At 52.5% G+C, this 26569-nt stretch overlaps 9 protein-coding genes across 9 annotated transcripts; 6 read left to right on the forward strand and 3 right to left on the reverse strand.

Annotated features, from left to right (window-relative positions):
- Positions 1-1856: 1856 nt before the first annotated feature.
- A1O5_04882 (uncharacterized protein) lies at positions 1857-2490 on the forward strand (the record flags this gene model as incomplete). The annotated part of the gene is made up of 2 exons (XM_007745486.1): positions 1857-2129; positions 2200-2490. 2 exons carry the CDS (start codon positions 1857-1859, stop codon positions 2488-2490), a joined length of 564 nt encoding a protein of 187 aa, XP_007743676.1.
- Positions 2491-2634: 144 nt separating this feature from the next.
- A1O5_04883 (uncharacterized protein) lies at positions 2635-3375 on the forward strand (the record flags this gene model as incomplete). Its single annotated transcript, XM_007745487.1, has 1 exon — positions 2635-3375. The coding sequence occupies one exon, from the start codon at positions 2635-2637 to the stop codon at positions 3373-3375; it is 741 nt and encodes a 246-aa protein (XP_007743677.1).
- Positions 3376-4018: 643 nt separating this feature from the next.
- Positions 4019-5896, reverse strand: A1O5_04884 (uncharacterized protein; the record flags this gene model as incomplete). The annotated part of the gene is made up of 3 exons (XM_007745488.1): positions 4019-4089; positions 4144-5563; positions 5624-5896. The coding sequence occupies 3 exons, from the start codon at positions 5894-5896 to the stop codon at positions 4019-4021; spliced, it is 1764 nt and encodes a 587-aa protein (XP_007743678.1).
- A 1720-nt stretch (positions 5897-7616) lies between these two features.
- On the reverse strand, positions 7617-10399 carry A1O5_04885 (STE/STE20/PAKA protein kinase; the record flags this gene model as incomplete). Its single annotated transcript, XM_007745489.1, has 3 exons — positions 7617-8029; positions 8086-10304; positions 10377-10399. The coding sequence occupies 3 exons, from the start codon at positions 10397-10399 to the stop codon at positions 7617-7619; spliced, it is 2655 nt and encodes an 884-aa protein (XP_007743679.1).
- A 2394-nt stretch (positions 10400-12793) lies between these two features.
- Positions 12794-14218, forward strand: A1O5_04886 (uncharacterized protein; the record flags this gene model as incomplete). The annotated part of the gene is made up of 1 exon (XM_007745490.1): positions 12794-14218. One exon carries the CDS (start codon positions 12794-12796, stop codon positions 14216-14218), a length of 1425 nt encoding a protein of 474 aa, XP_007743680.1.
- Positions 14219-15165: 947 nt separating this feature from the next.
- On the forward strand, positions 15166-15945 carry A1O5_04887 (uncharacterized protein; the record flags this gene model as incomplete). The annotated part of the gene is made up of 1 exon (XM_007745491.1): positions 15166-15945. The coding sequence occupies one exon, from the start codon at positions 15166-15168 to the stop codon at positions 15943-15945; it is 780 nt and encodes a 259-aa protein (XP_007743681.1).
- A 662-nt stretch (positions 15946-16607) lies between these two features.
- On the forward strand, positions 16608-17363 carry A1O5_04888 (uncharacterized protein; the record flags this gene model as incomplete). The annotated part of the gene is made up of 1 exon (XM_007745492.1): positions 16608-17363. One exon carries the CDS (start codon positions 16608-16610, stop codon positions 17361-17363), a length of 756 nt encoding a protein of 251 aa, XP_007743682.1.
- Positions 17364-17604: 241 nt separating this feature from the next.
- Positions 17605-19548, reverse strand: A1O5_04889 (uncharacterized protein; the record flags this gene model as incomplete). Its single annotated transcript, XM_007745493.1, has 1 exon — positions 17605-19548. The coding sequence occupies one exon, from the start codon at positions 19546-19548 to the stop codon at positions 17605-17607; it is 1944 nt and encodes a 647-aa protein (XP_007743683.1).
- Positions 19549-19956: 408 nt separating this feature from the next.
- A1O5_04890 (uncharacterized protein) lies at positions 19957-21561 on the forward strand (the record flags this gene model as incomplete). Its single annotated transcript, XM_007745494.1, has 1 exon — positions 19957-21561. The coding sequence occupies one exon, from the start codon at positions 19957-19959 to the stop codon at positions 21559-21561; it is 1605 nt and encodes a 534-aa protein (XP_007743684.1).
- Between the last annotated feature and the right edge of the window lie 5008 nt (positions 21562-26569).

The raw sequence follows: 26569 nt of genomic DNA on the forward strand, positions 1-26569 counted from the left end.
GTTGTGGTGGACTATGCGGCCATGCCTCGGAAATAAACTGTCACGAATTTTGGCGCTAAGCACTAGCCTCGCGCTCAGGGGCCGTGGCTCAGTGAGCCCCAGCAAAAGGCTCACCCCGAAACTAGGTTAAAACAGCCTCAGTTCACCTCTAGGATTGAACTCCATTTGGGAAATAGGCTTTTCATGCGCGAGTAATCTAGATAGCGGACGGCGCCCCAAATTCAGTGTGAGTGGTTAACCCAGTTTGTCGGCAGAATCGGTTGAAGCTTTTAAGGGAATGCTGAGCAACATGTTCAGCCCTGTCCTAGAAGCTGAAATACACACAAGATGCTGTAAGCTGTCATCAGCGCCTCGGGTGGTGCGAACCTCGAAGACCACTCCAGTCCCCCGAATCCTACTCGAACCTTGGTCCGATCTCTGTGAATTGTCTGTCCGTAGCTGGATGCCAACGGCCTCGAAATGTGGCTGCCTGAGTCCGGACGACTTTGGCTACGCGAGCTGACTTGTTCGTTCCCCAATGCTCAGCTGTGGTGTTGACCTTGGATTCTGTCGTGGCGTCTACTTCTTGTCCAGTGGGTTTCATGACAGAACCACACCATTGACCTCAGCGAAGACCACGAAATTGCCTCATGCCGCAGATCGACTTCAATAGGAATGTCTTCGAGAAGCCGATCAACTTCCTAAACGACAGGCTTAAATATCCTCGACTTATGGATGATGTTAAAGCCAAGACAGGACACCGGAGCAATGGCGACGTGTATATGTATCAACAGTGCGTTAAATTCAAGGCCTGCGGTGCAAGCGACGATGATGTCAAGGCAGTGCTGCAAACGATCACTACGACAGAACCAAGACTCTCGCAGTCAGATTTCCCGAAGATAAATCCAGACGAATGGTGGAAATTTACGGGCTGGTGTCCCGGTCTCGACGGTATAGTCTACAGTGTCGCTCGGTCGCACGCACGAAATTCTGAATGGTGATCCAAGGTTGGGCGGAACGAGAACGGAGACAGAATACTGTCGAGAACCTCTCTGGCTCTTGCTTCGCAGGCTCCCGCACGATTTATGGTGGTTTGGGGACATTGATGGGCAGCAAATGGGGTTTATATAATGGCACGAACCGGTCCTCTTGGGCAAGGACACAACTTGGTCAAAGGGCACGGGACGTGTTGCGCTGGGCGCTTGCCTTGGCTATCAAGTCAAGTGACAAGACTCGGTGCCTTCTGCCCAGTTTTTCAATTGATTCGTTCATAAATAGACGATCAATCAATTCATGCAATTTGCGCTGGTTGGCTCATCAAGACGCTCTTTTGGGTTTGATCTCTGGGGGACCAAACGTGGTTGAAAGCCGAGAAGGGATTAGTGAAAGGAGTGGGAACTGCCTACGGTACTGTAGTACCGAGTACAGCGGGTGCTGTGGGCTCGCTGGGCGAGTCGCACGTAAGCTCGGGGCAGGTTTTACTCTTCTTTAAGTGCAATACCAGCCCTCTATTAGCCCCTCTTCCAAACAACCCACTAACTAGAAAACAGCACACACGGGAGGCCTTACCATTCGAAACGGCAGTGGTTGATTTCAAGGTACTGAGCGAGGTAAGGTATCTGCAAATACCGATATAGTCCTCGCCATGTTGGGCAACACCATCCCTCAGCCCTTCCAACTTCTTTGTCCCCCTAAGGCCGCCGCCGGTGACGGTCATTGGGGGCTTACCGATGCGCTTTCACGCCGCTAGAAGCTGGCATCGTTGACTTTGGCTATGGATCCAGTCAAAGCCGACGACGACATCAGTCTGCCCGAACTGATCAGTCCGGCTTTGAAACCGAACGGCCAGCAGTTGACATGTTCGAAATCAGGCTGAGATGCGTGCGAGACACCGATACGCTATCCGTCGACCACGGGCCCTTCAGTTCTCGTATCGATCTCAGGTCGTCCACGCTGGCGACGAACGCGGCGTTCCCGAGCCATCAAACCGGTCGAGCATCTCCAGCCATCTTCCCGAAGATATTGCCAAGGAGAGAGAAAGACTAGATCTCTTCATCGACCTTATCTGGGTCGGCATCATCGGCAATCTCTCAGAAGTCTTCTCGTCATTAGGCTTCAGGCCCGGAGACCCCGGCCTCGGGATAGCAACGGTAAGATGCAATAACTGACAAGTCCTCGGAAGCCTTTGACTACCAACGGACTGATTCCGGGGCCATATAGCTCGTCGTCATCTTGGTCTTCTTGCCCTCCTGGCGCATCTGGGATGCGATGCGCGAGTTCCTCAACAACTACTATATGGACGACATGGTGCAGCGAGCTTTCACCTTGTGGGCCCTGTTGCTCTCGGTGTTCTACGGCAATCAACTGGCATATTTGACCGAAGATATCGACGAGGTCAAACAGTGGGTCATCTCGACATATCTTATCATATTCGGCGCCTTCGCGCTCATCGAGTTGGTCTATTCGATTTTCATCAAGTGGCTGCGGAAGCCTGTTCTTTTCCAGACATGATTCCGACTCCCTTCGGTCGCCCTTTGGGTCACTGCCATTAAAGTTCCAGGTGCCCGTGCCATAGGGCCCGTCTTTGGTGCGATCGTCTGGGAATATCTCTGCCCCATCATCATAGATTCGCAACTGACCGAGAAACTCACCCCGATGGAGTTCAAAAAGGCTCTCGACGTGCACCATTTTCAATCGCGCATGTCCAATTTCTTCATCATCATCCTGGGCGAGGGCGTTCTGCAACTAGTCAAGGACGGCCCGTTAGTTCTCGGACTCAACGGGAGCACGGGAATCATGGTCTGGATCCTGTTGATCTACTATGAATTCTCTTTCCTGTACTTCAACCGTGACGGGAGCAGGAGATTCATCCCGGCCGCCACGAACAAGGGGCGAAAGACCTTGACATGGGTCCTTTGGCACATCCCGCTCTTCTCCTCGATCCTGACCTTCGCTTCCAGCGTCATGTTTATCATTCGTCACCAGCCAGACGCACCGTACAACTCTCCGGGCGGTCAAGCGGGGGAGGCTCAGCAGATACCGCACGACGATCTCCCGCGCTACCTGTACAGAGCCGTGTGGACGTGCGCGAGTTCACTGGGCATCATCATGCTCAGCATGACGGCGCTGGCGTTGTTGGACAAGTCCCTGGACGAACCGGGCACCCTCAAGGTCAACAACCGGTATATCCGCCTGTCGGGCAGGGTCGTGTATATCGCCGTGATCGTGTGCGTGCCCGCCACACCCCACATGGATGCGCGACTCTTTCTCGGAATCGCGGCTTTCATGCTCCTGGCCGTGACCGTTTGGGAATGGAACGTCGGCCTGGACAGGGGAGGCGCGCTGATTGAGCCGATGGGTCTCTCGCACATGATGAGCCGGGAATTGACATCTTAGCCTTTCTTGTCAAGGGAGTACGAGAAATGAACAAGGTCCTGAGAGAAAGTCCTATGTGTCTTATCCCCCCCTTTTTGGGGGAGGGGGGATATCTACTGTAGTTGTGAATGAGCCTTTTTGAGGAGACCCAAGCAAACCTCTTCATGACATCCCCCTTTCCCCCCTCCTCTCCGTCTCATCCTGTCCCCCCTATTTGTCACTTCATTTCATTTTATACATGTATGTATGTATGTATGATATATGGAGGAAATGTCCTAAGAAAGCGATCTTGACAAACTCCTGGTCGTCATCCAACGTGGTCGCGCGTCCTTCATGTACCTCTCTCCCTCCCTTTTACGAGATTGGGATATCCAACGAGGTCGAAGTCTTTACTACCATGGAAAGATGGCATGCTCTTTCCGGCGTATCATCTGATCGGGTAGATCTCATACAGTGCATTTCTTAAAAGGACAAGTCGCCTTTCAAAGGCCGAAGCTATGAACATGTGTAAACTGGCTCTAATTGCTATGGTGACAGGCTTGATTCGCATCCAACCAAAAAAAAAAGGACAAATCTATAATCCTCCTTAGTATAGTGGATTGCCAAAAAAAAAAAAAAAAAAAAAAAAAAAAAAAAAAATTCAGATAAGTATACAAAACGTAATTCATTCAAGATGATCCTCGTCGTCTTCGGCATCGTCAAGGTTGACAGAAGAGGATGGCTCCGCCAGATACACTGGGTCGTCTTAGCACGAGTTCTGGAGAAAATGGGAGGGACCAAGAGACATACCGTTCGGTTTCAAGAACCAACTGAGAACGAAGACAATCACGAAAATTGAAGCCAAGCAAATGAAAACAATTCCGGCGTAGATGCCCACAGTTTGACTGTATATCAGGTTAAAGACCGTCGGTGCCACCACGCGGGCCAGTGCATGTAAAAGCCCTGATGCACCCAGCACTTGGCCCGTTCTGTCTGCCGGGATGTGTTTGGTGAGAGATGACTGGAGAGTTGGCGAACCAATGCCACCGAGAGAGGCAATCATGCCAGAAAGAACCATGATCGCACCAGATGGAGTAAAAGCATAACCGATGTATCCAACAAGGTCGAAGATGATGGACCCCCTGATGATCCAAATGTCGAGCATATCTGAGCCTTTGTGTCCCTTCGAGTGCATTTGCGCTGGTCCGCGGAAGAATCTGGTAAGAAGTGGCAGGATGATGACCAAACCCAGGACGCGACAGATATTCACTGCGGAGAGGTACATGCTAGAGTTGACTGCCGTCCAGCCGAAACGGTATTCTGCATATATGATCATGATTTGCACGGTTCCCATCGCCACGCCGAACATCATTGTGTCAATAGCGGCAAGTACGAAGAGGTTTTTCCTCAACGCCGGACTCGAGCCCTCACCCTTTGGTCGCAGGACCCAAAGGGGTTCGAAGAGGTTGTAATTCTTGATGATGGTGATCCAGTCACTGTCCGGCGTCTCAGCCTGCGCGAACTGTCTTTTCTCCCTTGCCAGCAGTTGCCGCTCCTTGGACAAGGACTCGGGCACAGCGATTAGGGTGAAGACAATGAAAAAGGCGTTACACCCAAGGGCGAGATAAAATGCGATCATGACCGTCCCGGTCACTTTGATCAGATAGCCTGACACGATGGGGCCCAATGCAATACCGGCGAAGAGTGTGCCGTGGAAATAACCGAAAGCGACAGCTCGACGTTCTGGGGGTGAACAATCCGACGCATATGCAAAGGCCAAAGCCAGAGCAGTGGTGAATGAGCCACATAGGCCATCTATTAGGCCTCCGAGAAGCAGCCAGTAAACAGAAACCTCGCCGTTGGTCTGGCCGACAATGATGGTAATGATTTCGGCGGCGAGAGCGCCGAAGGAGGCACAGACCATGACTTTCTTCCGGCCAATCCGATCTGAAAGTGACCCCAGATGGGGAGCTATTACGGCAGAAAAGACGCCGCTCAAAAGATTGATGTATAGATTGAAGTTGGCGACCCGAGATTGAACATGTGGATCTCTGCACTGCGGATTCTCTTCTCCCAAGACAATAGGTAGGAACTTGAAGTTGGGGTTCTTGGACGCTTGATCTGAGAGATATTCCTTGCAGATCAAGTTGAGGATGAGGTACGTTTTGGGAACAATGATGCCGCCAAAGGCGATGCAAAAGGGGAAGAAGGCAGGAAGCAGCCAAAATATCTGGAACACATCAGCGGGTTGCCACACCTCCTCGGCGAGGAAGGAAGACGGCCGACTTACTGAGGGCGTCTTGTACCAGGGGAGGTCACTCGAGCCGTGAGCGCCATGCCAGGGTTCATTGATGGCCCTTTCAAAACTCGCGCGGGCTCTTGTATATGCGATAGGTTTATTTCGACGCTGGCGCGGGCTCATCAGGGGGCTCATCTCGTCCTCATCATCTTGCTCGTCGCTGACATTGAACCTCGTATTTGTGGTAGAATCGACGTGGACTTGCTCGGCCAGTCTGACCTCCTCTTGCGCCTCCTCTGCGAAGGCATCTTCGTGTTCCAGCATCGCGGGTAAGGAGCAGAACTGGGTATGCAGGACGACGGTGTGCTTTTCAGCGACAGAGTCGGAAAGTGGGATCGGCTGCCGGACAGACTGATCGTAAGACCTCTCTTCCTACCGCATCTGGACCGTGACGGTGGTGAGTTGATTGATGCTCACGCTATGTAGGTAACAGAATTGATTGATAATATCAATCAGAAGGATAGCGGGACGAATACCATGTCCTGACGTAATAATGTATGGATTGATCAGAACGAACGACGGTATTGGATTGGAGTGAATGGCTGGACCGAGTCGGACAATTGCGAACCGGACGAGATATGCAGGGAAGTACGAGTTGCAGGGGGTCGCAAGGAGTCGCAAGCAGTTTTATTCCATTGACAACTAGTAGATTTGCGGAATGGAGGGGATCCGGTTATCGGGGTGTACCTATCAAGACCTATCAAGACCCATGTACCGGTACAAATGTACTTGGTACTCCGTACCTCGTACTACGGAGCACAGTTGGACTGCGTGAGGTACCCCTAATGGGGAACTAATGATACAAGACTCCGTCGTGTACCTAGTACCCAGTACCCAGTACCCAGTACCCTGTACTTGGTACCTGTTGGATTTTAGTAGTCTTCGTATTATGCCCCCGGGGGCCAATATCGTTCTCTGTGGCACTTCAAGCGGCCTGGCGCCCTCTCTACTGGGAGGACTCACCAGGACTCCCGTCATCGGGTCGCGTCGTGTCGAGTTCCCACTGGTAGTTCAAGGGGCCTGAAAAAAAAAGGAGGGGGGGAATGGATTGCCTTGTGCTAATCGTAAGCCATCTCTTGGCCGTCCCTCATATCTCATCTATGTACTTACTGTACATACTCGAATACTGTACCCATCGGGCCAGACTCCTTCCGACTACCGAGCGGCGTAATAGCAAGCCCAAGATCCAACAGCCTACGGAGTACATCATATCACCAGGTATGTGGTCAGTGCCTCGTATATACCTATGGAGTTTTGGAGATTTGGAAAATTCCATTTCTTGTTCTTTTCTGTAAAGCGTCTCTCACTCTGCGCCTATCTTCTCTCTCCTCTCTTCTATATTCGGCGTATACAGAACCCATTCCCTCCACCTTCTTGTCTTTCGCGGACCGGCATCATCTTGACGGGGGATGTCGATGAGCTATCCATCCGCGGGTGCCGCAATCCAGTCGGGTGGGACCATGGCCCGAACGATGTCGCTCTCAAGACTCGTGCAGACCCTGTCCGTCTACCCAGCGGCCTACGGCCACGTCCCAGCTTGCATTATGCCTCAACATACCTCCTTCATGCCCAGGCAAATCATCGTGCAAGCAATTGGAGGACCGAGATGCTCCATCTGAACTGGCAAGCATCTAAGTGGAAGATCCATTTCCCATTCAATCATCAACCATGAAATAACGATCATCGTAGTCCCGTCTCTCCTCTGGAGTCCCTGGCTTCTTGATAAGAAACGCAAACAACTTGTCGCTTCTGCGATCTTCGGCTCGCTTGCTTGCAGATTGCTGGCCTGTTGTTCTTCTGGTCGGTCTAACCCTCTATTACCGCAGCTCCATATAGTTCTTCATTCAGCGCCGTATCCAAGATGCGTATCGAGTGAAATGACCTTCGTCGCTGGTATGAATCCTTTCCCAATAGCCATTAAATTCGTCCACCAGCCTAGCGATATCCCATATTAACCCGGCTCTCACATCGTGGTGCGAAATCATCATTGCCGACCCTTTTCTCGCCATTTCAAAAGCTCACTCAGACTCGCTAAGCTGCAACCCATGCGCATAAAGTCGTTCCGGAGCAATTCGTCCGCACTCGCGCGGCTCCTGACGTCGACACAGAGACAGACACTGAGGAATGCCTTCAGCTCCCGTGAGAGTTTGTTGGGGTTCTTCAAGCGCGGTGTGCCGTTGGTCGCAATCAAGAATAGGGCCTTCAGCGGCTCTTCGTTGAGATATGGCGGCTCCGACTCGATCATCTCAATAGCCATAATACCAAGAGACCAGATGTCGACCTTAGGTCCGTATTCTTTCTGCTTCACCACTTCGGGTGCCATCCAGTATGGTGTACCAACCATTGTGGCGCGTTTGCTCTTTGATTCGGTGAGCTTAGCGCAGAACCCAAAATCGGCTGGCCATTCGGGTCAGTAAAATCATCGCTTTGGGTCAGCAATCGGGGTCACTTACTGATCTTGACATTGCCGACTCGGTCGAGCAACACATTGTCACTCTTAATGTCCCGGTGAATGATGTCTTGAGAATGCAGGTGAGCGAGTCCCTTGCAGGTTTCATAGCAGATTGTGGCAATCTGGTCCTCGGTGATCACCGGGTTATTGTCAATTATATCCGTAAGCGCACCGCCTTCCATGAACTCCATCACCACCCATAGCTCGTTGTTCTGCTCCTGAAGGAAAGAATCGAGGAAGTTGACGATATTGGGATGTTTGGAATCTTTCATGACGATGATTTCGTTGACGATTAACTCCTTTCGCGGTTGGTTCCGAAGATCCATCTGCTTGATAGCAACTTGGCCCTTCGGACCGTGCGTGCGATACAGTTCACGTGCCACAGCGGATGTTGCGCTTTCCTTGACCCGAGCAACGTAGACTGAACCGGAAGCGCCCTGGCCAATTTTCTTTTGCTTGCTGTATGATTCCAAGGGATTATCTTTAGACACCACCTGCTTGAGCTTGGCCATGACCTCGCTTTCGCTCATGCTCGACATCCGAACTTCCTTGGCGCGCTCTTCGACCGGCTTCTTCGCTGTCAATGCAATTTCTGCCTCTTTGCGCGGGTCAGCTGCAGGTTTCGCCTGCGGCTGTTTCGCGACATTGAGAGGCTTGGGTTGCTGTACAGATCCTTGTGACCGACTTGCAGACTGTCCATTAACTCCATTCGCCTGCGGTTTGGGAGTGGAGTCGCCTGGCGGATATCTCGCATTTGGTGAGGGCTGACGATCGCGCTCTCTGCTTTCTGGTGATCGTAACGAACTCTGACTGGCAGACAGGGATTGGGGGATAGATTTCTGGGAACTGCTGCTCGGGGCTGAAGGGCCCGGTCTTTGCGCTGTAGGATTTTGCCTGAGTGACCCTGATGATGATTGCTGGGGAGCACTTGGAGCGGCTCTTGCGGGATTATATCTAGGATCTTGCCGGTTGGGCCCACGTTCAGAGCCTCCTCCGTATCCTCCGATCTCCTGTTGAGCCAACGGCGGGCGCGTCTTTGGTAGTGAAGCATTATAGGCTTCTTGCTCCCTGCGGCTGCGCTCCATGTCCTCTCGCTCCTGTTCTCTTTGTCTTTCAACGTCTCTCGCCCGTTTCGCTTCCGCTTCCATCTGACGGCGCTTTAGTTCTTCATTAGCGATCGCCTTGATCCGGGCGGCGTCGGCCTCCATGTCATATGCTCCCTTATCTGTTTGCACCCGCTGTAACGGTGGCTTCGTGGGTGGAGTTCCTATCCGGGAAGGACCCTCCTGATATTTGTTGATGAACTGATTAGAATTATACCGTTGTGCATCTGTGGGTGGTGTTGGCCTCGGAGGAGCAACACTATTCCCCCCTGTCGGGTATCCAAGCTGTTTGTTGGGCTGGGTTGCTGGCGGAGTGACCATGCCAGGAGTATACATTTCGGGATGTTGCTCACGCATTTTCTGGTCTGAAACAAACTGTAAAACTTCGATGACAGCCTGGGGATTCTTCTTGTAGTCATCTCTTGTAATGGCGGAGTTGTTCAACAGTTTCTCCCACTCTTGCGGCAATCCGACAAAGCCGCCTGTTTGAGGGTCGAAGCCCACATGGATGCGATGGCTGAAGTTTGTGGGATTACTTACGCCCCCCATGCCTGGGCATCGCTCATATATTTTGTCGATCCAGTCATAGATTTCGTCGTCATTGCGGACTTCACAAGTAATGGTCCGGGTGGGCAAGTCGCGGGCCATGATGATTTTGCCGCCTGCATCTTTGGGATTGGCAATGCGGGTTATCTCAAAGGCCATCCGGGTCTCTTCAGAACGAGTCACTCCCGTTACGGTGTTCAACTGGATGGATTGCATGAGTTTTCCATTCTCGCTCTTCAAGAAATCTAGTCTGAACTCGCGGAGAATCAGGTATCGTTGGTTCCACTGGGCGAGGAACTTGTCTTCTTTGCAGCGCACATGGCCTTCCTTGATGATAGTGACCGGGCCCGAGGGTTTCCCGGTTGTTGACAGGGACAACGAACTGCCATTGGAGAAGTACGGGGCACTTGGAGTACTGACGGCAGGCGAGGCGGGGCCTCCTAAAGACATGGATTCGAAGGCAGTGGTCGGTATTGAGGTGTTTGAGCGCTGCAGTTCCAGATGTCGAGGTCGGTCTGTGGGAGGGCGAGGTGCCGGACCTGGATTCATGAACTGACCTGAGGAGTAGAAACTGGGAGAGGGTCAGCGGCGCAACTACAAAATTCCAACAGAATTCTCTCAAATCGGTTGCAGGGCCACTTACCCATTTTCGGGGCCTGAAGCCATTGTTGGGATGGCGTTTGAAAATACCTGTTACACGTCTTGTGTGGTATTGGACGGGAGACGGGAGACGCAAGACAGGAGTCGATATTGTAGCAAAACTTGGACTCAGCGGGGAATGGTGGTCGACTGAGCAGGCGCAAGCAGTGACAGCATGCGTGCGGCTCCGAGAATCTGAAAATAGGGAAGTGAAGCAGACGAGCAGAAGCCGGAAGCTGTCAAGTCAAGTTTCACTGAATCCGTTTGAGATGTTCTGTCCTGAGTCTTGGCCTGGGGCTCGGGTGTTGGGTGAGCGCAGTTTGATCCGCCCTCCCTGAGAGATGATATTTTGATGGCGCTCTCCAGTCAAAGAATAACGTCGACGCGAGTATCACTGAACAGCCAATGACATTGTACAGCAGGATTCCACACACCGTCCAAAGTCGTGGTTCTCAGACCTGAGAGGAAGAATCGGCCCAGCGAGCAGCGACGAGTTGAGGTCCGAGGAGCCTAGTAGGAATAGGGCGATGGATGGGGTTCCTACCGTAGGTACCAAGGTAGTAGGATCGAACGGGCGAGCGAGCGAACGAACGAGTCGTAGACGGCGCTGGAGTCGATTCAGGATCAGGCTGAAACCTGCAAACGAGGGAGAGGGCAATAGGATTGGGCTGGAGAGGCCCAATGGGCAGCCAGTTTTTGACTGTAACAGCGGGCGGCTAAAGCGGGTGGAAAGGGTGGGAAGAGGTGGAAAAGGATGGGTTTTGTGGGAGGCGAACAATTAATTGGGGGGAATTATGAGAGACGGGCGAGGCCGATTGGGGGGGGAGAAGAGATGGCGCCCCTCGACTGGGCATCGACAGCCTAGGGAGCTTAGGGAGCCTAGACGGGTCCTTGTGTAGTAGTGGCTCCAGTTAAACGGCCAGGGTTTAGGCCAGCCTACCGTAGATGCGATTTTCACTTTGGGAGATTCGCCCTCAGAGTGGCTTTTCCGATGCATCTGAAACACTCTCAGGAGTTGGAAATTCGCCGAACAATTCTATCATTTTCAATTGCTCATACTTAGTCCACTCCATTCTACTCCATCAAGCCCCAACCGCGTGCCACCTGCATGGTTACGAACGAGTCTTGCTTTGCTTTTCCTAGTAACATGTCCGGCTTGTCGCGTTCCACAACATGTCTATCATCGAGCCCACATGACGAATGATATGCCTGAGGTCAGGGTTCCAGGGCATTATTTTGTCTTTCTTAGTCGCGAGCCAAACCAGCCACATTTGAAGCCTCCCCGCCGTCACGGAGAGGGATGAGTGTTTCAAAAGGGTGCATCCACAGTCTGGTGGACACAAAACCTCCGAGAGGCCAAAGGGTTCCGAAAAGAGTAGCCATGACACGATTCCTTATTCGACTTATGTATCGAGTGCTACTCCGTCCTGTCCAGAGAATGGCGCACAACCTGCTTCTCGCTTGACAGGTTGTCAATGAGTATCATGAAGTTGTGCGTGGAGAAAACTACTCGGTACCATCTCTAGACATCAATCAAGGGGTGCGGTCCGTTCCACAGCTTATGTCGCCTCGACGGATGTTAAATCGTTCCTGGCGCAAAAAGGAGGCCTGGGTAATACTCGGTAATAGTATTTCTTCGAACACAGATACTACGCCGTACGGTGAGAACCCAAAAAATAGTCCAAACCGGCCGGAAAGGAAGGCCCGACCTAGGAGAAAAGTCAATGGCTCCTAATTACGGCAAATGGCGCTGCCGAGAATGCAGCACCCCATGGCCTTGCGAGCACGTACCGCATAGTGGTAGTCTGTGCTCGTAATTAGTCACCTTTGGACCAAGGTAAGCAGCCCCGAGATTGCGGTAGAAGACGTCGAAGTCGACCGAATCGCTTATTAATTCCCACGAGACTCCTTATATCAGGGGCGTCACCGCCTACATACCAGAGGTCCATCTGACAAGGCTGGTGGCTGAGAGTCCTGTCGCAAGGCTGGATGGCCTGGACATTCTCCAGACCCTCTGAACATATCAACCCACATATGTAATTCACAGCGACAGTCTATTAACATCTTGAAGATTTACCTATAGGGCCATCGGCTTGATGACTCTCCTATGTAATGTCTCACAAACCCTTGGCTCTAGGAGAAGGATACCTGGTATTAGCCTTTCCCTCATGCTGGAGGACCAATGACGCAAGACTCTCGGTACCGTCTCCAAACACCCGCGAACCCAACTATTTTTTTCGCGCGGGCAAACACGACAGAAGACAGAACGCATTTCTAAGCGGGGGGCGTCGCATTGATGCCTCATAAGGATCCCCTCTGCGCTCTTTGAAGTCCTTCTCTTGTCCCTCCTGCTCTCCCTCTTGCTGGAGTACTGTTGGCACATCTTTTCCCCGCAACACAGCCCTCGCTTGTCAGCCCACCATGTCCCACCCTCAACCCGTCCCCCGGCCGCCCGATAACATAGAACCTGAAGATGATGGACTGCTAGACGCTGATGAAGCAGCTGAAGAAATAGTAGATGACGACGGTGACCATCCTATGGATGACGAAGACGACGAAGATCTGGAAGCAGAAGAACAAGAAATCCAACTGCAAAACGACTCCGCCGCCCATTTTGACTCTCACACGGACAGCATATTCTGCATCGCGCAACATCCTACGGACCCATCCATCGTGATAACAGGCGGCGGCGACGACGTCGCATATCTCTTCGACGCATCTATACCGCCTGCCGCTCAAGGCGCAGGCCAGCCTCAGGGCGAGAGGAAAGGCATCCAACCCCTCCAAAAGTTGGACGGGCATACCGACTCGGTCAATGCCGTGGCCTTCACATACCCGCGAGGTGAATACGTGCTAACGGCCGGACTTGACGGGAAACTACGCGCATGGAAATCATCAGAAGCATCGGGCTCCAAGAAGTGGACATTTGTCGCTGAGGCCGCCGAAGTGGAAGAGATCAACTGGGTGGCCCCCTGTCCTAATAAGGACCATGAGAACGTAATCGCTCTCGGCGCCAACGACGGCTCCGTTTGGGTCTATCAGATTAATGCCGAGGACAAAGCCAGTCCGCTTACGATCGTACAAGCGTTTTACCTCCACACTGCATCATGTACCGCGGGAGCGTGGACGCCAGACGGTTCGCTCCTCGCGACGGTGTCGGAAGATGGCAGCCTGTATGTGTGCGATGTCTTCTCTGCCGGCCAAGCCGTTATCTCGTTCACCACCGCAGACCAACGCTTCGAGGTTGAAGGCGGCCTTTACAGTGTGGCATGCACTCCGTCAATGGTGGCCGTGGGCGGCGCGGATGGGAACATCAAAGTCGTCGGTCTGCCGCAACCGGCTGATCAGACCAAGAAGAACAGTGGCGCCAAAGGCGCCGGCAGACAACAGCAGGCTTCTTCGGCAGGACAGATACTAGCATCTTTACAAGCTCAATCTGACGGCGTCGAGACTCTCTCCTTCTCTTCCCCACCCCTCAACATCCTTGCCGCGGGAAGCGTCGATGGATCAATCGCCCTCTTCGATACGGCCCATCGCTTCGCCGTGCGGAGACACATCAAAGAGGCGCACGAAGAATACGCGGTCGTCAAAGTCGAATTCGTCAGAAATCCGCAAAAGGGTGGTTGGATATTGACCTCGGCAGGTATGGATGGCGTGGTCAGGAGATGGGATGTCAGGGGTGGGACGACGGCGGCAGGACAAGGGTTCATCCAGGAATGGAAGGGCCACAGAGGGGAGGGAGAGGGCGGAGGTGTTTTGGGGTTTGTACAAGGCGGAGGTGGAAACAGGATTGTCACGGCAGGCGACGACGGCGTCGCGTTGGTGTTCAGGGCGGACATTGTATGAGACGACAAGGCACACGTTGTTCCCCCTATCTACCTTCTCCTTACCTACGCCAAGTTGACGTGTCGTCAATATGCGACCGAGAATTGCCTCCGGGCTCGATCCTCCTTGCGAAGTGAGATCTTAAGTCTCCACCAAAGGGTTTGACACCAGCGTTTCTGGGAATGGTATGGTGAGGTAGTCTGTCAGTATGGTGAAGGCAATCATTTGAGCACCTCAAGGCTGAGAGACCTGGTCTTGCTACCTTCGTCGCTTCAGAGTGTACCTTGGATAGATGGAAAGTGACGCTTGAGATGTGTTGCAGAGAGAGGGGGGTGGTCCTCGACGAATAGAATCTGCTCCGACGGATGAAGAAATGACTTCGAAAAATCTTCAGATCGGAGTATGCCATTTACTATCGCCGCATTGACAGTGGCCGAAATCAATCGTCGTCGGCCTTAAGCATCGCAAGCACACAATAATAGTTGCTCAATGCTGGAAGAAAAAGGCCAAAAGTCTGTTGGCGATAATGACGTTGACTGAGGCGAGTCGCAACTTCCTAATGCAGAACTTGCGTTTTTCCGTGTCCTTCCACTTTCTGCATCAGTACGAAGTAGTCCAATGACATTGAAGTACCAAGTACTACGTATGCAAAGAAGGGAAACACCCGCTAGGTGCATTACTCGAGCGCTAATCTCCAGTATGGAATTTCACCAGCGACCAGTGCACGACCTGTCATGGAGATAATTGTCATGTCGGAGATAGAAGAGACTGCCGGCAAGGGGATATCGAGGATCGAGCAGCCCTCCTGAAAATGTGAAAAGGGATAAATACTGGGAACCCCCATCGAGCCTTCTCGCTCCACCAGTATAGCACCTGCCCAAACACCGCGGTGAAGGCAGAAGAAAAGGGTCGACAGCACTCTACCGAGCTTTGAGCGATCCCACTTAGAATCAAACAACACCTGCACCATGTCTCCTGCACGGTTCACCAACAAACTTGCCGGTCAGCGTGTCCTTTTGGTCGGAGGCACTGGGGGCGTTGGCATCAGTGTTGCACAGGCCCTTGTCGAATTCGGCGCAACAGTCATCCTCTCCTCGTCACGAGCATCCAAGGTCGAGGATGTGTGCGCCCAGCTTGTCAGCGACTACCCAGCTGCCAAAGACCGCGTCTCAGGATTCGCTTGCGATCTAGCCAGTCCCAATGTCGAGGCCAATATCGAGGGTCTGTTCAAGAACGTGGGCGAGGTTGACCATATTGTGTACATGGCCGGAGACCGACTGCCTACGATCCCGCTCGAGGAGGTTACTCTTGAGAAGTGGCAAAAATGTAACCAAGTTCGAACTATTGCCGCAGTCCTGGTTGTCAAAATCGGAACAAAGTACATGAAGAAGGATCGACACTCTTCCATCGTCTTGACCGGCGGGTCCATCTCTGAAAAACCAATTGCTGGAGGATGGTCCATGCTAGCGCTCATTGGCGCTGGCTTGAATGGTCTGGCACGACAGTTGGCTTTTGACTTGGCACCCATCCGCGTCAACTGTGTCGCTCCCGGGGTCATCGAGACAGATCTCTGGCAGGGCATGGGTGAGGAAGGCAAGAAGGAATTCTTTGCGAACCATGAGAGCAAAATACCCACTGGGAAGGTTGGCCAGCCTGTAGACCTGGCCGAGGCGTATCTCTACTGCCTGAAAGATGCCAACGCGACAGGCATCGTAATCCATTCCAACAGCGGGACATTTCTGATCTGAGCAGATGGTCGGGTGGAATGGCAACTCCTCATCTTGTATCAGCCCGTGCCGTTGCAATCAATTTGGGGCATATTGGGATTAAAGCAAAAGGGCTCGTACCTGTATAATCAAGAGAACTGTGTTCTCGCAACATCGCTAGTCCTCTACCCAGTACTTATTCCACGAGCGCTATTTTTGGCACCCAGGCGTCCACCAGTCTAAGCCAAAGAACTCAGCCCACCAGCCTCGTCGGGGGCCGTTTCTAGCCTTATCACGTGTGGGGCTCGGCTTCCACTCCGCCCTATCTTTTCATCCCGACTCCTTCTCACTCTTCTATTTCATACGTAGCTAGAAATCAGACATAGACTACCGAACTAGAAATTATACCATTGAACCAAATTTATCCCTAGTGAATGTAAGTTCAAGTCTGGCAGACGCATCGGGCCTCACCGACAACAAATTCAGTACCAGCGGTCATTGTGAAAAAAAAAGAGCGGCAAAGGGGGAGAGATTTCACCAAAATCCCAGGACCTCAAGGGGCAAGAAATCACGATCCTGTATTCAGCGCTGTCAAGCTCATGCGTCTGGTCCATACTGTCCACACATCGGCAGCCTTCGCTCTCTTCAAATCCACAAGATAGGACAAGTTTCCTGTGGCAAACCCAAAGTCCGACCCCCAAACCATGGCCACACGTCCTACCCACTCGCACACCGGCAAGCTCCTCCCCGCCATCCTGATGCTTCACGGCGGCGGATCCAACAGCACAGTCTTCAAAATCCAGTCGCGGCGGCTGATCTGGAACCTGGAGAAGCAGTTTCGGTTCGTGTTCGCGCAGGCACCGATCGAAGGCACGGCGGGGTTCGGCATGCTGCCCGTGTTCGCATCCTGTGCGCCCTTTTACCGCTGGGTGACCCGGCGGTTCAAAGCGGGCGAAAGCGACGTGGAGGCGACGCCGCTTGCGGAGGTCGAGGCGCTGGACCGCGTCATCTTGGACGCCATGGAAGCCAACGGCGGCGTCGACGGATTCGCGGGCATCATAGGCTTCTCGCAGGGCGCCCGTCTCGTGCCCGGCTTGCTCCTGCGCCAGAAGATCCAGGAGCGGGATTTCGGAGAAAGTCGTTGGAAGTTCAAGTTCGGCGTCATGATCGGGGGCCCGTCCCCGCCCATCTCTCTCGCCGAAAAAGTCGACGTGAACGACTACGACCTCCTCAGACACGTCCCCACCGTGCACGCATGGGGCAGGGACGACCACGTGAAGCCCGGCTGCGTCGAGATGATGAAAATGTGCGAGAGCGACAACTGCTTCCAGATGGATTTTGCGGGCGGCCATCATCTGCCCCTGACGGATGTCGAGGCCAAGGATCTGTGCGATCTGGTCATGGCCGCGTGGTATGCCGCTGGAGGCACATATGGGATCAGCGCTGACGAGACCTACTGAGGAGGTTATTGGAGGGGGCTGAGGGCGTGAGGCATCGACTCGCAAGTGGCCTCTCTGAATGGGACGGTAAAAAAGTAACGACATTTACGACGATAGAGTATAAATATCCAGATATTAGAACTTGAAAATAGGCTGCAGGACTAATCTCAAGCGCAACATTCATAAATTCGCTCTTCATCGTCTCAAATACGTCGGATCTTGCTGGAAACCACGAATGAGGGATCATTTCGACATCATCCATTTATCCCCCACCAACCATATTCCCTACGGCCCCGGCTAACTCTGAAAACAAGATGCCCTTCAGCACATTCTCGCCCTGGTGCTCTGCCCAGTGGCCCGCGTCGATCAACCTGCGCTTCCAACCCTTCTTCTGCGCCTCACTGAGTTGCTCCCATTTCTTCAGCGTCTCCTGCTTTAGCAGCTCGGCATCCGACTGTAGAATTTCGGTTGAGATTTCGCCCATAGGCTGCTCTCGCACGATAATGGCTTTTGGGGTTTCCAGGTTGGAGTTCTCCTCTACAAGGTTCTTTAGTGAGTCAGTTGCTGACGATAATGCAGAAGAGAGGGTAGAGGTCATTTCGTCGGCGGAAGTTTTGAGCTTCTCCGTGGCACTGTGTGCTGCGATAGGAACATCTGATGCGGCGGAACTTATCCTGTCCGCGAAAATATAGGGTCGGGCAACAAGTTCGCGCATGCGCGGTGACAGCCAACCCGGGGCGCCGAGGATGGGCGGTACGACGCCTCGGATCTCGCAGAATGCCTGCATAAGGAATGCAACAAGGCCAACGACCACAAGCGCGAAGAAAACGCTGAATGATGTCTGCACCGCCTCGGAGCGGCCTGGAGGGATGAGCACGTATCGTGGCGTCTTGGCTGAGGTTGCGGAGAAAGGACGGAGAGGAAGGTAATGGACCACGACACATTTGTCAACGCCTACAGAGGCCAGGCGAAGGGACTGAGGTCCAACTGATTTGGTGACGGGAAGGGTTGGTCCGATAAAGCTCGAGAAGACAAGTCGAGTAAGAGGCCCATTATGGACAGCTTTGAAGAATGCGTATGATCTGAAAAATCCCAGTCCAGCCTCCGGCGAGCAGTCGAGCGCCAACACCTCTATCGAGCTGTCCTCTCCAGACTGTCCTGCTACTCCAATCGCGAACTGCTTCTCGCCTTGCTCCGACTCGGTCAGGCCACACACATCCAGTCCAACTGCCGCTTTGATAGATTTATTGAGCTGTTTGCGCAGGGAGATGCGGGCTTGCGAACAATCCTGACTGATTCGAAGAACTAATAGATCTGCCCCCGTTCGTGACGGTCGATTCCTGAGAAGTAGTAGATGGCGAGGGGTTAGAAAGCGCAAAGCTCGAAATTTGGGTCGCTGCGAGGGAGGCAGCGACCTGGATATTTCAGAAGCCCGGAAAAGAGAGGTCGGGACATCGGGTTTGGACGAAGGCGGAAGCTGCTGCAGAAACACTTCGTCATCCGTACAATACGCAAGCAGGTAGCCACCCTTCTCGCCATCCTCCATTGTCAAATCTACGTCCCCTGCCTCACGACTGCCAAGCTCGATGCGAGAAACCTCATCATCCGGCGCAGGTTTTGGATTTGGGCGGAACACTATCACTTCGTTGTTTGGTGCAAGTCCAGACGCGATAGCTGCGAGTCGCGGTTGGCCAGTTTTCTGGGGAGGGGAAAACCGTAGAACTCTCTGGTATGTGTCGTTTTTGGTAGTTGTCGCAGACCTGAATAATGCGGTCCGGCCCAGTGGCTGTGAGTCTTGGGCTGGAGCCAGCGGTTTCTCTCCATCTCCAACCACGGTGCTGCCATCAGCCCTCCTTTTCCGTGCGGGCAGCCCAATCCTGAACGATCTCAGATGCTCATTCCTTCCCGCATTCTGGTCGGCAACAGAGCTGTTGATGCCAGCGAACGCAGTCAATGATGCGGCGGACGAATCAGCAATCGCGAGACTCGTAACGGAGTCTTCATTGCTGGCAAGTTCGATATCAATGACCTCCTTCAACTCGTTCCGTTGGGACGTGTCGATGAGGGAGATTTTGTTGGGAACGCCGGTCGATGATGAGCCTCCGCCTCCGCCGACGAGCAGGAAATCTGGGTTGAGAGGGTCAAAGTCGGCGGCGTAGAGGGGGTAAGACAGTTGTGTCCTGGAAGAGGACACGTTGGGCGCCATCTCAGGGATGGGGAAGTTGAGTTGCCCTGTCCGGTAGCGCAAGGGGATGATCTGAGAGTTGGTTAGCAGGATTATAGGATTATAGGATTATTCTTCTGCTCACAGTATTGGTGGTGGTGGTGGTGGTCAACTGCGGCGACCAGCAGCCTGCGGCCAGAATGATATGGTAAAGTTCAAATTCCCAGAATCACAAATTGCGAGGTGCAAAAGGTGGACGTCAGTGCTTTCGCTTATCGATAAAGGTAGCGCGAACTCTATTTGGTCTCTCGTCCACAACACCCTTGAACACCAAAACAACTTCAACAACCAACTTGATCCAGGTTTTCAAAGCCCGACAGTTCAATTGCAGGCAAACATTATTGTCAATACTTGCACAGACGCCGATACTGGCATCTACGTCCCCCAGTCATGCGCAGGAGATCAACATATGTCACTCACCCCAGTCGCGCTGTCAATCCAGCTGATATTCAAGTCCGCCAACGACAGCTTCTGCTGGGGGCATTGAAAGCAGCCCGAGAAGAACGCTTGACTTTGGGTCTCGAAGAACTGCCTGCAGAGATAGCCGATTACTTGCGAGAATGCCATGAACTTCATGTTCGTTGGGCACCGGAACATCCCTACAACACTATGACTCCGTTTCTTTCAAGGATCTCCCCTGGTTTACACATCCAATACACCCCTTTACACCAAGGTCAGGTCGATCGACTCTGCAATCTCCTCCACAGAGTGTTCGGGAAACAGCTTCGATGTGACTCGCCAGACGCAACGTTCATCAGCCCTCCATTGATATCAGAACGCTTCGCTCAAACTTCGTCCCTTCAGTACTATTCTCTCCTCCCTTCGCTCAAACATCTTGTGGCTTACATATACCATGCTGTTTGCGCACAAAACGACCTGCAGTGTCTGCATACGGTGTCGCTCATGAACATTGCTGATTCGGTGGACTTTGATTACGATAGCATCTCCCATGCTCTCACCTTTACCGTTTTCTGGTCAAAGCAGCCTCCTGTTTTCTACGATCCGATTGGCGACTTCACGACTCTTGATGCGTGGAACCTCGATGTGCAATCCAGAAAGGATGACAGGGTCGAGGTTGGTATCCTCAGTGCGTCCTCAGCAACTGAACCCTCGGACCTTCAGCTATCTGGCTTTCTTACCGTCGTCGGAGAAGATGATCATCCGAAAGCCACACTCTTCAGTTTCCCTTCGCGCCATCATTCTTTTGGCCCAGATCAGGCACAATTCCAGAAATATACTGTTTCGTTTGACACGCCTACCGGGTTGCATCCGAACTTACGAATATCTTTTCCCTCGGCAGGCTCGCTGACCGAGCCTAAGAATAGACCCCCCGGGACTGTCTGTGCATTGCAGACCTATTTGACTCTTCCCTCGCATATCTTTGCCGACAAATACGCCTTCCTCAGCAACGATCCGCTTTTTCAAAGACTACATCACGTCGGACAATTGCATTCTATTGCAGGCGAGACGGATCTGGAGGCTCCAGATTATGTTGTCAAAAAATGGGGATCGACGATGCTACTCGAACTCCAGGCACCAAATGGCAGCACTGGAGAAGCGGGAGCTGCTGACGGAGTCTGGGATGTTACCATACCTCTACATCTACGATATCTGGAACCAAAGAACGGCAGCTCGTCCGAAGTCGAAATGCCTTGGCCTATTGTCTTCTGGGCTTGCACCGCTGAAGACGGGACCAAATTTCCCGTCAATCCTTTTGACAGAGTTCAGCTGGGCTTTGAAGGATTGTTCGGCCCTAGAACCATGTTCTACCATCTGGACCCAGCACCAGTCAAGGGTGATGCTCCAGGAAGGCTAGTAGAGCGTATCTCGGTGCCAGTCTTGAACCTCAAGGCAGCAAGTTCATCGTCAATCGAATCTCTGACGATTCTCGCCATTGCTCTCGGGTTTTTGTGGGTGCTGCTGAGGCTGAAGCCCATGTTTGGGACGAGATCCACCCGCAACAACCAAGCTCCGGCAACGAAGAAGAGGCAATGAGACAAGTTGCTTAGCGGCTCCTTCGTATTTGCTCTCATTTGAGCGAAGCCGCCTCCTTTGTAATCGCAGAAAAGCTGCCGAAGCACTCTATGTCTTGCAATACCTGAATTATTCTACAACGAGCCTCACCGGATGAAGCCTAGTATGGTAGTCGAGCGACAAAGCCATCGCAGGCAAACCTTTGTGGCGAATTGGCTGACGAAATGCCCCCTTCCCACTAGATGCACTGCATCTCTCAGAGCCCGTACTTGCCTCAAAGAGAAGTAAACAAGCGATATCGACCCAGTCGATGGTGTGCATGACAAACAATAGCCTCATTCGGTTCGTTTCAATGGTGACTATCTTGACCAGCGAGATACATTCGCTCCACTTTGCAACTACGTGCCTCGGAAAGCCTCACCATGCATCAATATTGGGAGTCATCTCTAGCTCATCGAAACGAGGAAAAGTATCTGTTCACTTACCAAAAAGGCTGAGAATTATCAAGGACAGTACAAGGATGACACTTTCGCCGTCAATTCTCATGTTGCAAGTCACCAACAATGGGAGAGGCGGCGAAGGGCTAAAGCACTGAAAGACAGGAGCCTATTCAACAGGTTCCGGTTGCTGGCGGATTCACAAAGCAGCCATTCTTCAACAACCTTAGATTTGGTGCAAGATGCAGGAGGCGTGCCGAAGGGATATGTCAAGTGCAGCCCGCGCAAAGTGCCAGATGTTTCGACATGTGAAATACGGTCGATGAGTGCCGGACGGGGACGAGTAGGGAAGTAACCTATTCCAAGGACCACGAAGCATTTCCACGAAGCTCAGGATCTTCCGGATCTTTAGAGGCAGGCCAAGGTCACACGTTCAGGGCAAAACATGTGCAACCCCTGGAACCCGGCAGCCATAATGCTGACCCCAAGCCGCTGGCACTGGTGGGTAATGGCAATTTAGATCCCTTTGCTGCTGCAGCTCTACCATTAAATGCACTTATCATCCGACCGGAATTCGGAAGTTCGTCGGGGTTTTTGTGGATCGACGAAGCGAGTAACGCCGCCGTATGGGAGTGATTGTATCGCTCCTCCTTGACGTTTTCGTGGATCGACGAAGCGAGTGACGCTGCGGCCCGGGAGCGAATGTGTCGCTCCTAATCGACATTTTCGTGGATCGACGACGAGGTAAGTGACGCCACCGTCCTAGGGTGAACTTGACGACTCTCCTAATCAGCGTCTTCGTGGATCGACGGAGCGAGTGACGCCGTCCAGGGGTGGTCCTGACGCCCCTGAATGCGGTCGTTGTGGCCATCTGGGATAAGCGCGGCACCAGCAAGGATCGCAAGGTCAGCGCGGGTGGACGAGCTCCAGGAGGCAGTTACAAACCAGGCGCAACTTCATGCAATGTTTGTGGGTTGCGACTATCTATGCCACACACGCACACACAGACACACAATGCAACGATCGCCACTGAGACACAAAGCTGCTTGTCTTCTGTCATCATGCTCCTGGGATCATCACATTAAAGACGGCCACCCGGCTGCAACGATGTATTTCTTTGCTGGAGAAGTTGCTGACAGGCGTCCACATTCTGAATCCGTTCGGCTGTTGGTCGCTGATGCTGGTGCACTAAGCCTACTGCCATGAACACTTTGTCTTGTGCGTCGTCCTGATGGACAACATGGGCGTCCATCTCCTACGATTACCGAACTTTGCAATATGCAAGTGGGACCCTGGGCCCTGGAACCAGCAACAATTCGCCCTTTCTCCACGAGTGATTGAAACTGCTAGAGCACATTCCAGAAATATACCGCATCTCAACAACAATGCATCTTTCCACAAATACCTTAATGCGTCTTTCTGGCACTGCCTGGCAAGCCACCGTGAGATCCCGGTCAGCAAATATATTGCTGATGCGCCTGCTTCCGACAACAGTGGCGGCCATGAGAAACTTACACCCGATTCCAAGGCTGCTGACGCCATTCAATCATGGGTACATGTGTGTCATTATGTGGTTTCGGCGCTTTTTATGTTCATTGACAACGATATTATGGACAGATCCTCTCAATATACCAATATCTCTTCGCGGGAAACTAGAATAGGAGCTCGAGAAATATCTCTGCCTTCCTTTCGAGTATTGTCAAAGAACAACCTTCGTGTCCAGCCAGGAGAGAATTTCGATCTAACTTCCGTTCCATCATCTGCGCGAACAGACTCAGTCGGGTGTTGGATTGTGTCTCTGAGCTTCCAAGCCTAGAAAAATACGGAGAGATCTTATCGCACGTGTTTTTCGTTGGGAACTCTGGCCGAAGAACTGGGGGATAGATTCTTCTTAGAAGAAGAAAGGAGCCAAGGGCGTGTCAGAGGGTTGATTTTCAAGGCACATGGACGCTCGGAAGCCAAGGTCGGAGTCCTTGGATTCGAAGAAACGAAGTCGCTTTCAGCTGTTCTACGATTTACCTGCACTGGACGTTGTGCCCGAAACCCTGCTTGCGAAGAGAGATACATTCTTTCAAGATGCGCCAAGTATATCGCTATGACAAGGTTTGTCGGAAGCCACTCAAGCAGCACGCAGATCGGGAGCCACAGAGCGCGCGCGCGCGCGAGAGAGGGAACGAAACCCATGTATTGAAGACGTTGATGGCAACACGAAATGCCCATAACTGGTCCACAGCATGCAGAAAGACGCCGATAGCGACTGGTAATTTTTAACCTCGGAGACCGCCAATAGCGGAAAGTGGTACAGATGTGAGCGAGAGGAGCCTAAGTTCGGTGCCGTTGACAAGGTCCAACTTCCTCTCAACCATACTGAAGGGGAGAAGTACCCGCCATCCAATGCGTGGCAACGACAACGATGAGCCCGCGGACCTGCAGAACTTCACGACTCTCCTTGCCTCCTGCCTTGGACCACCTACTTCTTCATAGTCAAGACCAAGCCCAGCCAAGTTGACAAACCTCCACAAGCGTTGTTATTTCTCTTATTTGCTCAGTCGCCCAGCACAAGAGAAACACGAGTCAAAGGGATCGAAGACTAGAAGATGGCATTGATCTGTCCCCGAGACTCCGAGAGTCGCCTTCGCCATTTTCGTGCTTCAGTTTCCGGCTCGGTTCGAGCAATGATCAAGTGGTTGCCACCATACATACCATGGAGATGAGTTGTCAGGCTACATACCATCTGCTGGAGTTGAATCCGCCTTGATTTTGGACGAACGGCATGCAGTTTGGATTGTTCCTGGGAAGGGAAAAAAAGAAACATACTCGAGGGGAGAAGGAAAGGTCGGATTGGCGAACACACGTGCAGTACCTCGTAGTTTTCCCCTTGCTACGAACGAGCCACTCTGGATCGATAACTCATGAAAAAACGAAATTTGATCCGCGTCTTTCTTGCTTTGCCGTTCGGCCAGCTCCACTGACCACCGCCAGCGTAATAGGTACTTCATTAATACTAACTTGCAAGTATCGGTGTATCTTTTACCACCACTAGTGCCTCTCCGCTGCGTGCGAGTCCAGACTGTATGTAATCGGATTCGGTCTACTAGCTCTTTCGCACATGTTGATGACGACCAATCCCTCTTCCGAATCTGTGATCTCGTTGTCCCCCGTCGTCTTTGAGAGTTTCTCCGATCAAAACATACATGGCTTTAGCTTTTGATCTGCCGGCTTCATGCTCATGTGGCTAGCGTAGTAGTCCTAGGACTTTCCTGCTCTAGGACTTTGCAGCCCCCGCTGGTGCCATTGCTCGATCTGCGAAAAGATACTCCTTGACCGCCTCTCGGGAGAACACGAGGACAAAACGGGCCTCGAAGGTTTGTGTCGACACGAGGATGCACGCGCCCACGAGCATTTTCTAGCCCGCTGAAACAGGCTCTCCCAGGGTCATTTCTCGGCTCCATATTTGAGGCAGCCTTCCCACGTAGCGTCCCGTCACATGTGTGCCCTGATGAGTTTTGTGTGGTCTAGTGTCTATTCATGATATTCTAAATTCATGGTCAGTGAAAAGCTGGCGGTTGAGCTAACAATGAATAACCCTTTCCCCCGCGCCTATGTATCTCGGTCCCATGTTCTTCGCATGAACCGCCGACGAGAATACTTGAACTCGATCACCGAATCCCTGAGGCATCACCGTTGTCAGGCGCTGTATGGACACAGCTATACGCTGGTGTAGTAGCACCGAAGATGAAGTGCGGGCGGAAAAGGGCAAAGTACCTTTCTTTCACAGGAGAGGTCCTTATCGAGATGATACACTCCGTCCATGCTTTCGTGCTCCTGGCTGACGCCGTCACTGCTGACTGTGGGCCGGAGAAAGTGCCTCCTCCCATCGCCATGAAGCTTCATGCCGCCCGAAATGCGCAGGAAGGGAGGTGTCTTGTCAATGTATTCAGCCTCTGGCTAAGGTGCTTGGGCGGATGCAAGACGTCCATCATCACAAAGTTATCCGCATGTTCTCGACGGAGTGTCGCACCCCTGTCTAGAATATAAGGTGGTAAGCGAGAACAAGGAAAAGAAGATTGTGGCTTCTGGACACCTTGAAATTGTTGTCTCATGGTCCACACGAGACAGTGTTCGCCTTGGGGAACGTGCTGCTTCCTGCCAAGTGAGATGTCCGTGGAATTCTCAACGCAGCCCTGTTCTCTGGGATTGGATGAGACAAGGAGGAACTCGGACGGAGAGATAACCGCATTGAATGTCGAGTTTAAAGCGAGTGACAGGATCGAGAATCCAGACATACGAGCTCAGTGAGCAATGACCAACACTTTGATCCAGATGCGATGTGTGTCATGTCTGGCCATAAAGCGTGAGAACTCTTGATGAACATTCACTGTTGTTTGAGAATGGCCATATGCTGCATAGACGGGTGTTCTCAGCCTCATTGTTTCGCCCTCCGACTTCAAGCATGATTTAGACAGAAGCGCAGAAGAGGATCGCAGTAGAGGGACCTGGGCCGGAGGGGAAAGGGGTCAGGCTACGGAAATCTTAGCCTGATGGAAGTCAACGTTTCGGTGCCCGTATGGTGAGCGTCTCGTAGGGAATGG

The sequence above is a fragment of the Cladophialophora psammophila genome (genome assembly GCF_000585535.1).
Source record: "Cladophialophora psammophila CBS 110553 chromosome Unknown aczJe-supercont1.6, whole genome shotgun sequence".
NCBI classification, from domain to species: Eukaryota; Fungi; Ascomycota; class Eurotiomycetes; order Chaetothyriales; family Herpotrichiellaceae; genus Cladophialophora; species Cladophialophora psammophila.